Consider the following 14,343-nt stretch of genomic DNA (forward strand, 5'->3'; position numbering starts at 1 on the left):
TAGTGTAACTTATGTTAGAAACACCAAGATATAATCATAACTATAGATTAAATGCAATAATACCAATCTATAAACAAAATAAAGAACGGTTTAGGAGTGAAATTCCCAGGCATAGGTAATATGCATATTGGAACGAGTTATTAGCAGAACCCTCTTCAAAACAATATCTCTAAAAAAACTCTGACTTTCTTTAACAGACCACAGACCATCAACAAATTCTGGCTTCGAAACTTTAATAACAACGACTGGATACTAGGGATGTCTGATACAGGTCATTTTAGGACGGTTGCAGAACCCTAAAATACTCTTGCATGGTTGGTTTGTGTTTTTTTTTTTCGCCAAACTGAAGAGATACCATTGTAAAACCACCACTGCCACTAAATATAAAAATGTCTAGAAAGCCATCATACATTTTCTGTAGCCACATGTCATTTAAAACACGGAGATTAGTCAGAACGGAACTGCCCAAATCCTGAACACGTGTTTGGTCATGAAGGTGAACTGTAATCTACAGTCTGAAATGCCAGTTTTGGCGTTCAAACCTTTGCCATTTGTATTCTTGTAAAAAGAGCAAAAAAATTGCCATTTTATTTAACCTGATTGCGATTTGGTGATTTGATTTTTTTTTTCTATAAGGAACGCTTCACGATTTTGCGTGTCATCTTCATGATTTTGTTGCGGTAATTCGATACCTAATCCAAATTGCAACCTAATTTGTCGTCTTTGTGGTATTTTTTTGTTTGCTTGCTGTTGGTCACCCTTTTTAGCACAAGTCATTTCTAATGCTTATTATTACTTCTGACGCAAGTTTGCGGCGTCTTTCTAAAAATGTCCATGGCACACGACAACCAAAATTCTATAACCCCCATAATCAAAATGTGGTTTGGTGTTGTAATATTTTCCTAAATATTATCTGGTTTCAATGAAAAGTGAATGCAGTTAATCACAATAAGGGCAGAAATCATTTTAAAACCGTGATTTGGGTGAAATGCACATGTGTGCCGGGAGGCCTATTGTACCTGATCTAATTGCATGCAAGCGGCACTTATCAGTTAAAAGAACAGCACATACGGAGTGCGCAGTTTACAGCAAGAAAACCAGACTTGCTTTGAGATAGAGTTCCTTATATGAAAAAAATTTCCAGAAGAAGAACAGTGTTACGATTTAGGTTTACTGATCACAATAATTTTGTTAGTTCGCAAGATGACGCACATGGAATTATTGAGATTGAGACTTTTAACGAATGTTTAACTTGATTTGTGAAAAGCGTTTCTAACCAATCGGATTTAAAAGAATCAATCCATGAACTACTAAATACACTGCGGAACTCATCAGCTTACTCGAAGCTCCAGGTAAGATTTTTAATTTTCCCGTGTAGGCTTTCGTTGGAGTAATTCCGTAAACTCTCTAATTGATTAGTTTTGTTTGTTTCTGTTTAGCGGTCATGTCGCCACTTCTGCTTTTAAAGTGTTACCCAGTGAAAGCAGATAAGAGCGGATTGGTGTAGGCAGTAATGTGTATAGGTTGCTGTAACTAAACGTGACGTGCCCTCTAAGCCTGTGTAGGTCAGTTGGTATAGAGCGACGGTGGTCCTGGTTCGAACCTCACCGCAGGCTAGTTGTTTTTCTAGCCTAGATTTGATTGCACTATAGTATAATCCTGATCAAGCTAACTGATTTCGGCCAGCCTTTCCGTAGGTTTCTTGTCTTGATTGCTGCAGTTACATGTTTTTGTCAAATTGTGCAGAATCATTTATGCTTGGGTAAATCTACTGAGCAGCTTTAAATCAGGGCTACCGAGTCAGAGTCGGGACTCACGGAGTCGTTTTATTAGGCTTGAGTCCGAACTCGGGACTCGATGATACGTACAAGTTGCTACAATTGGTTTTCCCGAAATCTTGCTAACCGTTGTGCAGTAATACACAAAGTATTTCTCGGTTTTATGTTTCGGAACTGATGTTTATTAAAGCGATGTTCGGCACTGATATTTATCGAAGTCAGGTCTAATTTCCCAGCTTTGATATTTCTTTATCCAAGTTAGAAAATGAAAATATCATAGTAAGTGTAAATTATGTTATAAGCACCAGTATAGGCTTAACTAGATTAAATGCAGTAATACCAATTAAAGCCAAAATATATATTTTGCACCACTGCATTGTAGAATGGTGAGTTATTATGACACACCTATGAGTGAATTCGTGTATATCCACTCTGTTTTTGTTCTATTGATGGGTGGAACGGTTGAACAGTCGCAGCCCTGCTTTAATGATCGTTAATACATTAGTCTAACCAAGCTGTGTACCCGTTACATTCATACAATAAGTTTGTCCAATCAATCAAACGCGAGTATAAACATGAAAACAAATGTTATGGTTTTAACTTTGAACAATTATAAAGCAAACCAGCACCGATTTATTTGTAGAAACAAAGAGTTTTGTTGAAAGATAACAAGTCTGTGCCTGCACTGATAACAATTGTACATCAAAAGGTATTAAAGCCCGTTATTATAGTTTAATGCTGTAGTTCTCAAATGTTTGTGATTTTGCTTTTCTGGCGATATCTTTTGTTAATAGTAAATTACAATAAAAAAAATAGTTCGGACAAAAACAACATGTGTCCAAAAAAAAATTTTTTTTTTTGGGCCACATAAAAAAAATTTCTAATTTAAGTAAGCAGCTTGGGCTGCTTCTCAATAGTACCGCTTTAGCAAATCTTTGCTGTGGAAAGATCAAATATATATTAACAAAGTTCTACCAGAAAATTCAATATTTTGTTTTTAATGGCATTGAACATGGTTTATTAGCACGTTCGTGAAGTTAGGGCAAATATATATCTCTCTTAACTGACGTGCACATGTCGTTCAGGTAATTTAACGGCGTTCAAATACAATTGCGGATAACACAACCTCGTTCGTTTACAATAATTTATTGCAATCAAACAAACATTTAAAATTAAACGTAAAACATCTATTACTGAACAAGACGATTTAATTTCAATCAGAGCAACCAAAAATAGCAACGCTTAGTACAGCATTTTGAAGCATATAAATTACAGGTAAATTTCCTATTTACAACAGAATAAATGGTATCAGCTGAAGCTGTAATTTCAAGACGAAGCAGCAATCCTAAAGATAGTGGTTTAATTGCTGCTTATTACTCCTATATACCTTCTCCTAAGTATACGTGACCAGGTAAGAGGGATAGACGCTCGCGTCACGAAAGACGACAAACTTGCTGGGGTTTGTGACGTCATCGACGACGCTGTCGTAAGGGGAGCCGTCCGGCTGCTTCGGGGCTACCTTCATCGATTTGGAGCCCTTGCAGTATTGGCCGGTTATCACTTCGGCCAGAAACATGTGCTTGGGATTGCCTTTGGCGAATCCATCCGAGTATTTGGCAGTCGTTGCGAAGTAAACTCCGCTACCGAACGCTTTGCCTTTACAAATCAACATATACGATTTTAAAACGCAATGTTATTAGGGAATATTAGCCTGTAACTACCAATGTAAAGATTAAAGACCCGTCAGTGTAAATCATGAGGCCCGTCGCCTCCTACAACCATGCACATGGGCATTTCTCAAAATATATGACTATTTCGACTTGGTAAATGCGATAATATTTCAACTGTGGGCAAATATCGTGTTCATACATCTAGTGTGTTTGCGTTTGAAGGACTCTATGCAAGCGAAATACTACACATTTCAACAATATAATTGTCAGTTAAACTTAATTGGCCCGCGGAGACCTTTCTTGACACCATTTCTGTTTTTTTTTTTTTTTTCAACTTTCCTCGACATATTTTTTGTGAGATAGCAAACATTAGATCTAAACATTGCCGGATTGCAAATGTAAGTTTGGTGTCGGACCAGTACAGATACCGCCCTACAGTATATCAAGTATACTGTATAACAGTGGTCGGAAAACGTTTTTGTCGCGGCCCAAATTACCCTATTCTGAGCTATTGAAGGCCCGCTATGTACAACTACTACGAAAACATGTTTTTAAAGTGAAATATTACACGGCGCCTTGATGCCCAAAACACAGCCAGGCAATAATGTAAAACATCTTATAAATCGTAGAATATACGCGCGAAGCGCAAAAATTTTTTAATTAGTTAAAGTTGGCCAAAAATATAGATCGACAGGCTTTCAGGACCACATTTGGCACGTGGGTCTGAACCACGCTGAGACATTATAATAAATCTAATCGACCTTTTAAAATAAAATACAAAGAAAAACTATATGATAACACTAAGCTATTTGAGAGTCGCGGCCCACTAAAAATGGCTCTGCGGCCCATATTTCGGCCGCGGTCCCAGTTTGCCACCGCCTGATCTATACTAAGTGATATCAGGTTTCGGCTCTGGTTTATCAGACAATCCTAAGCACTATACCAAGTAACTATACCGTTGATGCCAGAGTGACTTCTGTCAAAGTTATCTTTGCAAATGGCGTTGCAAGTCGCACCAGCCGTGCCGTGGAACAGTTCTTGGGTCGCTGGCTGGTTAGATCCTGTAATGGCCAGGCAATCTGCAACCTTCTTTCGTTGGGCGTGGAATTGATTGAAGAGCGTTGGGTTTTGTACTCGTTCGATCTGTCAGACGAAAGCGTTTATTTCAATGAAAATTAGTTAGCCAAAAGTGCAAATACGAAGTTGAACGATTGTTTTTTGTCCAATAAAACTCAGTCAAGTTTTGTTAAAACAACTTAACGTCAGTAATTTTTTTAATGTTTCTCGAAATATCGCATCTCACAAGTATTAACCAACAGAATACATCTGTTTGTGTCAAATCAATTAATCGACATTTATCCAATATACGAAAAAGACAACTTATTCAGGTAAAGTTGATTCAAGCCAAGATATTCTTTCTTAAAACTTAAGTTTGAAGTTAGAAGTCAAATCATTTGAATAACGAACATGGTCTAAAGTGTAAATCCAGTGACGTTACTCCTTTTAAATTCACCCCATGGGACGTGCCCCCAACAGAGAGGCCTGGCAGGATGTAAGTGGAGGAGCATTGATGTTTGTATAATTACAGAGCAAAACATATAGCAGTTCTTGTGGGACGTTCTTTTAAACAAAAGTGGGGTCTGGTTAAAAAATGTTTGAAAACCACTTGTCTTGGAAAATGAATGCAACAACGTTGATTGCAAGGGTTATGTTGAATAGGGGGACGTATGAATGTTCGTTAAACATGGATGTTTGAGTGGTAAAAGAGAAAGACATTTTAATTCTGGTGGGGCCAGAATTTTTGTTTTTTGTAAACTTGGGCCTGGTTCAAAATGTTGAAAATTACTTTCCAGGATGATATGTGTTGTCTTTAAACACACTTAGAAAATGTACCGTAACAACGTTGATTGCGAGGGTTAGATTGAAAAGGGCCAACACGTGTTGATACTCTGTGGAATGTGGTGGAAGCATCACTTTCTTCCACTGAAGACCTGTCATATCTTCCCATTCCGGTGGACGAACTAAACATATGTCAATTTTGTTTTAAAAAAAATTGTCTTATTTTTTGTTAAAGTTTAGCACGGAATATTTTTAAACAAAAGCGTAAAATTTGCATTTAATTATGAACCAAATATTTTATGTCAACTAATGCAGTATCAAAAGTTTTATTTTTCTAAATGATTAATAATTTTTATCATTAGTAATAAATGAATGCACTAAACTGGGCACGATAGCTGTTATCTTATATGTGTAGTCAAATGAGTTTTTTTTTTGCATTTGCTTTATTTCAAAGATCTATATTCCCTTCGTTTATTTAGTTAGGCGATATTAGTCTATTTCACCCCACACTCCATTAGCCATTTATCAAAATCCAAACCTGATACTGCGGCACTTTGTAGGTGGTTTGTTCCGGCGATCTGGTGCACATACAAAAACGTTTACTAAGAACAAAGATTTATTTGCCTATTTGAAATGTTTGGAGGTTTTAGTTAGAAGACGTAGGAGCATCAAAGCCCATATATATATATATTGTTTCGTCGTAAACCAACAATGCCGTTACCTCATAAAGCAAACGTGCGGAAAAAAGTTTCGAGTCAAAAAAATATTTAAGTCAAAATTGATGATGGCACTCTGCCATCGTCGAAAACAATCTTTGTTGCTTTTTAACATGTTTTATTTACAACGTTAACAAAATCCTATCTATATAGTTTTTATTCTAAGCTTATCAATTTTAAGTTCATCCTACAGATTATCCATTTAAACTTCAGTCTAAAGTTTATTTTATATTTCAAACTTTATCTAGACATTTTGTTTACTTTAAGCCGGTTGGCAGTGTATGCATGGTAACGAACAATATAAAATATCCCATTATTAAAACCCTTACGTTTCCTCCCTTGACGTGATTTAAGTAATTTCTGAATGCTGATATGATGTCGTTATTTCTTTCCTCAACAAACACAACCTAAAGATAAAAAATACAACTAAGTATATTACACAAACGTCATATTTATTGAAAGGCCTTTTTGGTCGCTATAAAGTTTAATAAACCATAAAACAAAAACAGTTTTACTACATCTGTTGCACTCTTCAAAATCACAAAGGATTGCTCTCTGTTGTTACTCAATATAAGGATAGTAATACTCTATATGTATGATATTTCATCTGTTGTAAAGTCATTAAGACATAGTAATTATTAAACAGAAAAAAAGTACATTTGTTATACTTTAAAAAAAGATTTTCAAAGCAGAGGATTTCTCTTCAACTGTTTAGTATTTCTCTATATATGTTGAAAGGTAGTTAAGTACAGTGCGTACCTGCCTGAGTGAAGTGCTGGCTTCGTTTTTGTTAAAATCCACAACAGCATCCACAATGATAGGCACGCAAACATTTGGATTGCCTCCATTTGAGCCGCAACCTATCGCCGGTATAGCAAGAGACTTCAGGTTGTGTTTTGATGCTTCCTTGAGACAATTTAGAACCGACGACCTTAAAGTTGACTCGCAGTTTGCGCCGCTGTGCCACCTAGCGAAAAAAGGAAAAACAAATTACACTTTTGTTTAAGTTCTTGTTCTATAATAAATATAAAGCCTAATTGCGCACTAAAAAATGTAGTCACGTTTTTATGTTCAGAGAAATGTTCAGATAATTTATTAATTTGTAAACCTTACACATTTTCTGCTCATTGGAAAGCACCCTTTTCACCGACTCTTTCAAAGCTTGAATCGCGAGAAAATAAGTACTATATGCTGACGTGTAATCATGAAACATTTTAAGAAGCAATACTGAATGTTTAAAAAAACGTTTTGTGTGCATATAGCATTTATTTTTTGTGGATAATCTATAAAAGATTGTTTGGTCTTAAATGCTGCATTCAAAATTGTCATTATCTTCCTGTCAATGTTAGTTAATTTATCTGCCTATATTTCTCCGCTGTTCGAGGTGACAGCGTTTCGGGAAATGCACTGTCAAGTATTACGCGATATTACTGTGCTTTGGGAAATACAAAGGAGATTCTATCCGGCACACAAATTTTTACACAAAAATGCTTTGGTGAATTTTGTTATTTATTTAAAAAACTTGTTTTTGGTTGTATTTACGTACAGGATATCGCCAACGTGTCACGGTTTATTTTGATATTTCTTACTCTGAGCCTGTGTAGCTCAGTTGGTAGCGCGACGGTGCCGGTATGGCTGAAAGCCGTGACTTCAAACCTTACCGAAGGGAAGATAATTGTCTCCTTGTGCTTGCGCTCCAATCGAAAAGTCAACTTATTTCTGAATGGTCGTTTTTGAAAGTTTTATTGACTATTATTGAGATTTTCTAAATATGGGTTATCGCAAATCAAACAGTGTTCCGATGGGCAAATGTTATGGTTTATGCTACCTTAAGTTAATGAATAAATAAAGTGTGATCATTACTCTGGCCCTGCTGTGTGGATAATCCGTTTCATAGGCAGGTTACCAGCATTTGTGCTGACTGCATTTCCTGGTAAAAGTTGATCTCCGTTGTCAACTCGAACCTGATACATTTCTCCTTGAAGACACGGACCGCCTGAAAATCAGTAATTTTGTTTATCAGGATCGTCAGTTTGGGTTTTCCTTAACTTATAAATGACTGACTTTGACGAAGACAGGAAAGCCTAAAGTATATTTGACCAAATTTGAATTCATTGTCATCATTTACGTGTAAGGACGAGGAGATATCTTCCTATTTTGCACATTCAGTTTGTCATTTATGTTTTTCTTTAAGGGTTGGTTAGGTTTAAATAATACATTTGAAAAATGACATGTAACTTTAAAATGCAACTTTGGTTTTAAGTGTTTATTGGGTTCAAATTATACAGGTGTACGCGACCCCAGTACGGCGACAAAGTTTTTTTGTTAGGTTGGAGGGATTCAAACTGACGCCTTTTGAAATATAGATTGGATGAGTTTGGGGCAGGTTGTAACCAGGGCTGCGGAGTCGGTTAAAAAAAACCCGAGTCCGACTCCCGAGTCCCGAGTCCCGACTCCCGACTCCAACTCCGGCCAAATGTAAGATTTTGTCGAGTCCCGATTCCAGCTCTGACTCTACAGTAGGCCTACCATATGTCCTCTTTTGGGGGGATGTGTCCTCTTTTCTCAAGAAAACTGAATGGTCCTACGAGGACGCTCAAAATTGTCCAAATGTCCTCTTTTTTCGCATTTCGGGTTAGTTGCATATACTTTTTTTTTGCGCTAGCTCTAAGTTAATATTTAATTTTTGCAATGATTCTAATGGTTTCGCTGTGTTGTACAGTGTACACCACTCCCAAAGCGCTGTACAAACTCTGTTTTTGCCAACTTTAACATTAAAACGGCAAACTTTTTCGCGCGAATCGATAATGTTTTTGCAATATTGCTGCTGTTGTTGTGTGTTATCACATCTTTTGAAACACGATAACGCAAAGTTTAATTTTTGCGCTTACATTTTTATTTGGGCTGACATCGCAGCCTTACAACTGTGGAGTGAATGCCCTCACGACACGTTTGTCACAATCACCTCGTGCACGAGCAATTTATTGTGTGTCCAATGCTAAAATCCTCCTAAATTTACAGTTTAGCGCCAATTAAACCCAATTTTTTTCGCGCTTTGCGCGACCGACGACAAAGTTTACTATTTTCAAGTTGTCTCAGCGATATTTATTAAAAATGCCGAAGTGCTTTTCGTAGAGACGGGGGCGCAAGGCATGGGAATATTACCAAGGAGAACACGGCTGAAAAAGATTAAGAAGCACTTGTCTATGGCATCAGGTGGTTCTCAGCAGACGCTTTCTTTTAATTTAGACAACAACAAAGCAAAATATAAGCTATACATTATAATGCTGAAAAGGAAAACTCTGTTTACTGATGAGCTACGCCAGAAGTATCCGTGTTGTGAAAAGGACGTGTTAATTTCAAAGCTGAATGCAATACTTGGATATGGCACGTTTTTCTCAAACGTAACAATTCTACTTTCGTTTTACTTGCAGGCAAGAAAATGTCCTCTTTTAAGGTGCTGAAAATATGGTAGCCCTACTCTACAGCCTGTATTTTAACCATTTACGCAACTAAATTAAGGTGGATTTTTTCCAATCCACTCATATTGATGTCATAATTTATCCACCCGCGCGCATTACATGGTTAAAAAATATTTTACCATTTGCTATTACACTTTTACAACTTTCATTTTACCGCCCTAACAGTTTTAACATTTGATACTGTGCATGCGCACGTCGGACTCGGGACTCGGGTAGTTTTACGTGATCTTACCCGAGTCCCGAGTCCCGAGTCCCGAGTCCCGAGTCCCGAGTCCCGAGTCCCGAGTCCCGAGTCCCGAGTCCCGAGTCCCGAGTCTGACTCCGACTCCGCAGCCCTGGTTGTAACTAAAGCGTAACATTTTAAAACTGCTGCGCTCACTGTGTTATGAGTTGGACAAGGCTTCTAGAATACTCATAACGTATAGTTTGCTTCTACAAACTTGATTAAATGTGTTAAGACCAATGTGAGTTTGGGGCAGGTTTAATGTTTAATACTATAGGATACGTCCGGTAATGTGGTTTACACTAGTGATGTCCAATTCTTGTCATTTTATTTCTTTACAGATACCCAATAATTAGATATTCAATAATTTGGGCAAATAGTATGCTGCGTTCCAATAGGATACCAAATGACGTCATTAATATGCCCCACTATCAAAATATATGAGTTTAAACCGACCTCTTGTTGCTATCTTGCTATGCTTTGGTACATTAACCTTTCAAGGTAGAATCACTAAATTGAAATATCACGACAAATAGCTGTAATGACTATAATATTCATGTGATACCGATTCGATAGCGATACTCCACTAATATCGGACGAGCACCGATACCACCACTTGGAATTTTCGGACTTTTCTAATTGACATTTATAACCGATACCATGTTGTATCTGCCCAATACTATATATCAGTGCCGGTCCTATTCCAAATAGATAAGCATTTGATGTGTGGTATTAAAGCAACGATTCTGTTGAAATTGACCAAGGAAGGTTGCAAATTAAATTTCTCTGCTTCCTTTGACTACTTAATATAGCAAATTTTAACCAAATAAATGTTATCAAGGTCCTTGCGATTCTCAAATTTATCCAATTTGTTAGTTTACTTGGGAGAGGATGTCTTTTGGATCGGAGGAAGTACATTTTGCTCAAAATATCAACTATCACTAAAGATGAAATATGCGAACCATCGCAAACAACTCACACCACACATACATCCACGTATCTAGCAAAATTGTCGCTTAGTTCATACGCAGTCAGTTACCTTTCCTCGATATACAGCCGGAGATGCCCTGTTCCATCAGCTGCATCTCCATGTTTGAAGGGTTGACGATAGCCTCGCAATCAACTAGCGTTATGTCCTTAACTTCCAAGCGGAGATCAATGGCTGCACGCGTTGAGTTAACTCCAACTGTCTTTAAAGGGTTTCTCTGTATAGTTTGCGTTGGAGCCGGCTGCGCTGTGTATTGTCTACCGGTGTTCTGGAGCGCGTATGGTTGGCCTGCGTTTTGTGGGGCGTATTGCGTTGTGTACACCGTATAGGCTTGCGTTGGGCAAGGAGGTCCTGCACAGAAAAGCATTTTGTTTATGATTTAAATGGTGCTGTTGGTATGACATTTTTGGAAATATGTCGTCCGATCCTTGATATATTATTCCGATACAGATCCGCGATATTTTTGACAAACACTATCGCCATCCGATCTTATAATAAATGACGTCATTACTAAGCTTAAACAAGCAAAATAGATTAAACTAAAACGTTCAAAATGTCTTTTTGCCAGTTTATTAGACCAAAATTGCGTTTTGCGGTTAGATGTTAGTTAGTTCTAAATGCTAAATTACTATTTTTGATACGGTTACTTTTTAAGGTGGAATCGCTTGTTTAGATACGATATCCATTTTTTTTTCTAAAATTGTTTTATCAATTTTATGTCGCGTAAGCTCCGCGAAACCATCTTAGTGTCAGACTGGTCTCAAATAGTTCCCAGCAAAAGTTTTGTGTATTTAAATAGATCTTTAAATACGTGTGCGGAAGTAAGTTGCTAACAACAAAATTATAGTGGTATTTGCATCCAATTTGTTCAATAACAACAGATTGTTTGTACAGCCGTATTTTATGAAAACAATATATTGTTGAAGCCCATGCCCGGTCAAAACCGTTACTATTAATACTTACTTTGAATTGGATTTACCATCAGTTGAGTTTGGGGCATCGGCGATGCTACAAAGATGGCACCGATGTTCGCTATAGAAATAACAGAAAGCCGATTGAACAAACATACGTTGGGAAAGCAGTGATCGGATTTCACGTGAAGTATTGTGTGCCTATTTCGCTTGAAGTGGTGATAGTGTATGTAAGTTACCACGGAGAACTATTGTTGTTAAATATGCGGGAATATCCGTAAACATTGGAAGACAGCGAACAAGAAGAAGGCGCCATAACTTATTAAACGTTGGTCCGTCGTGATACATACACCCTTGGCTGTACAGGTTTAAAAATCACGCTATGTTTTTTGCCCGTGGAAAACTATGTGTTGGACTGTGGACTGCGACATATAGGCCAAATACAAATGTGTCCACATATGCAAAGAGTTGATATGGGTAAAGCAAAAGTTTCACACTCTGTTCATTTTGCGGTGACTAAAGAGACAAAACGAAATCCTATCTAATGTTTAACTTACCATAGTCGGGAGGAAGTCATCCGTTTAACTGGATATTAAGATTACAAACCTAGTCGCAAAAAAACCAAGAATGCGTTTATAAATTGGGAAAGTTAGCCACTAAACATTCGGCAAACTTGACAGCTTAGCAAGCAACATAGAAATTGCGTGTTTCGAAAAATAACAGTTATGCACCGCAAAACAACTTGAAACTACAGAAAAGGTAATGGCAAGGCGAAACACTGAAACTTTTACCAAAAAGAGTGACTATAACATTTTTTTGTGGAATGCGCGCAGCTTTTGCGGTTTTTATACCTTGAAAACACGCACATGCTAAGTAAATACGAAGGTGTCAAAGAAGGTGGGTGTATTCACCTGCTTGCTGGTTTTGTTGCTGGTTTAGCTGGCAGCTTCTTTTGTCGCTTACTATTGGTTTACATCGCTTTATCGCCACAATAAAAGCAATAAAGGAGATCATTGTGAGCGCGCAAAACACCTGAAAGAGAAGTTTCTTCATGTAACAAACTCCAAAACTGACCAAATGCCCTTTTATTTAAGCATGAACATATTTAAGCTAAGTTTTTTGGGTTTTATCAAATGAATAACAGAGTATAATTTATAAGAATATCAAAGGCCATACAGAAGTATATAGGTATCATTTTGAACGTTTCAAATAACTCTGTATTCAATTTTAACATCCATGTTGAAAATGATGTTGAAAATGAATGAAGAGTTATTCGAAACGTTCAAAATACTATACCTACTTATGTATGGGATTATTCTATTCTTATTAGGGCTTACTACAACCTTCAATCTTGTACTCCATAGTATAATTTATTTTCAAATAACGTTTATTTGCGAATGCCGATATATAGCTATAGTTCAGCAACTGCATGAGTAGTATACCTTACTGCGCAAATAGTCTGATGGTGCCAAAAGTTAAAGCAGTTGCAAATACTACAAGAAGCAATGCGAAATGTTTTTAAATAGAGAAAACAAGTACTCTCTGGATTTTCGAGAAATACTGCTAAAAACAAATGGTGCATATAGTCACAGCTATATGTTTGCTTTGGCATATTTGAGTTGTATATATTTTAATTTATTTTAATATATTTTTATACTTTTTTTTTTAAACACATAATATTTTCGGATTCATGTTTGCATTTCGGGTGCGTTAAAATAAAGAGGTCTTCCTAAAAAAAACTGAGAAAAACATAAAAGCACCTTTCGTATCAAAGTTCGTTAAAGCAGATATATGTTTGTTTCGACCTATTTGTGTTGAACAAGTTTAATTTTCCTTCAATATATTATTAAACTTTTTTTGTAAACACACAATATTCGCGGTTTTATTTTTGTATCAGTGGTATGTAGGCTAACAATAAATTACCCCTTATAAAAGAAACCAAAAAAAGTTAAACTATACCCTTCGTATCAATCCTTACCGAACAAATAATGCATAATATCCAAGAACTTGTAGGTGGGCTGTTCGAAAATTCGCTCGCCAAAGCAGCGGCAAAGCACATTGCGACAAAGTACAGCACTGAACATGCCACCGCGTACAACGTCTCCTGAGCAAAAGTAACCAATAATCTTCAACATCCGACCTTAGGATTTAGTATAAAGTTACGGTATTTTTACTTTAGTAAGATTTAGCTTTTTTCAAGAAGTCTATTATGTAATCACAAACTGTAAATAGGAACACTATATACGGATCTGTTCATAAGTTTAATGGTGAAAATAACGGCCCAAATAGACATAAAAGGCCCTAATAGACATAAGATATCACTGATGATGGCATGAGCATTTGCCGAAACGTAAATAAATGAAGCATGTCACTTTTTATGTCTATTAGGGCCGTTATTTTCACCATTAAACTGTAAATATATACTGAAAACAATCCCTTCCATTATTCTAATCCCAATGATTGTTATAATCGTTTGTACTTAATTCGTGAAAATCATAGACCAAGTTCAGGCAATAAAATGAATTTTGTTACTTGCTATTGTCCCTTTGTTACAAATAGCGTATTCACAAAAATTTCCGTAATAAAGTTGATAAAGTTCTCTTTTGTTTCACAGGCTTGTTGTATGTATTAGGCGTTTTAAGAATGTTAATTCCATTTATCTTTAGCCTTCACTCACACACGAAATGAAAGGTTAAATGCAGAAACATATTTCATATCGTTTGTGTTAGAGTTATT

General features: G+C 36.7%; 1 protein-coding gene across 1 annotated transcript; it reads right to left on the minus strand.

The window, feature by feature from the left end:
• Positions 1 to 3,000: 3,000 nt before the first annotated feature.
• On the minus strand, positions 3,001 to 12,660 carry LOC146141045 (protein mono-ADP-ribosyltransferase PARP15-like). The gene is made up of 10 exons (XM_083392793.1): positions 12,519 to 12,660; positions 11,660 to 11,728; positions 10,748 to 11,047; positions 7,867 to 7,999; positions 6,763 to 6,970; positions 6,333 to 6,410; positions 5,826 to 5,865; positions 5,342 to 5,469; positions 4,405 to 4,591; positions 3,001 to 3,434 (listed from the first exon to the last, which is right to left on the minus strand). Exons 1-10 carry the CDS (start codon positions 12,658 to 12,660, stop codon positions 3,172 to 3,174), a joined length of 1,548 nt encoding a protein of 515 aa, XP_083248919.1. The 3' UTR covers positions 3,001 to 3,171.
• Between the last annotated feature and the right edge of the window lie 1,683 nt (positions 12,661 to 14,343).

The sequence above is a fragment of the Ascidiella aspersa genome, chromosome 6 (genome assembly GCF_963924565.1).
Source record: "Ascidiella aspersa chromosome 6, kaAscAspe10.2, whole genome shotgun sequence".
Lineage (NCBI taxonomy): Eukaryota > Metazoa > Chordata > Ascidiacea > Phlebobranchia > Ascidiidae > Ascidiella > Ascidiella aspersa.

Coding starts and splice junctions, on each gene's coding strand:
- LOC146141045 (XM_083392793.1), bottom strand. CDS start 12,660: ATGAAGAAACTTCTCTTTCAGGTGTTTTGCGCGCTCACAATGATCTCC. Junction 8,000..10,747: donor CGGCTGTATATCGAGGAAAG/GTAACTGACTGC, acceptor ACTGATTTTCAG/GCGGTCCGTGTCTTCAAGGA. Junction 5,866..6,332: donor ATCACGTCAAGGGAGGAAAC/GTAAGGGTTTTA, acceptor TATGTGCACCAG/ATCGCCGGAACAAACCACCT.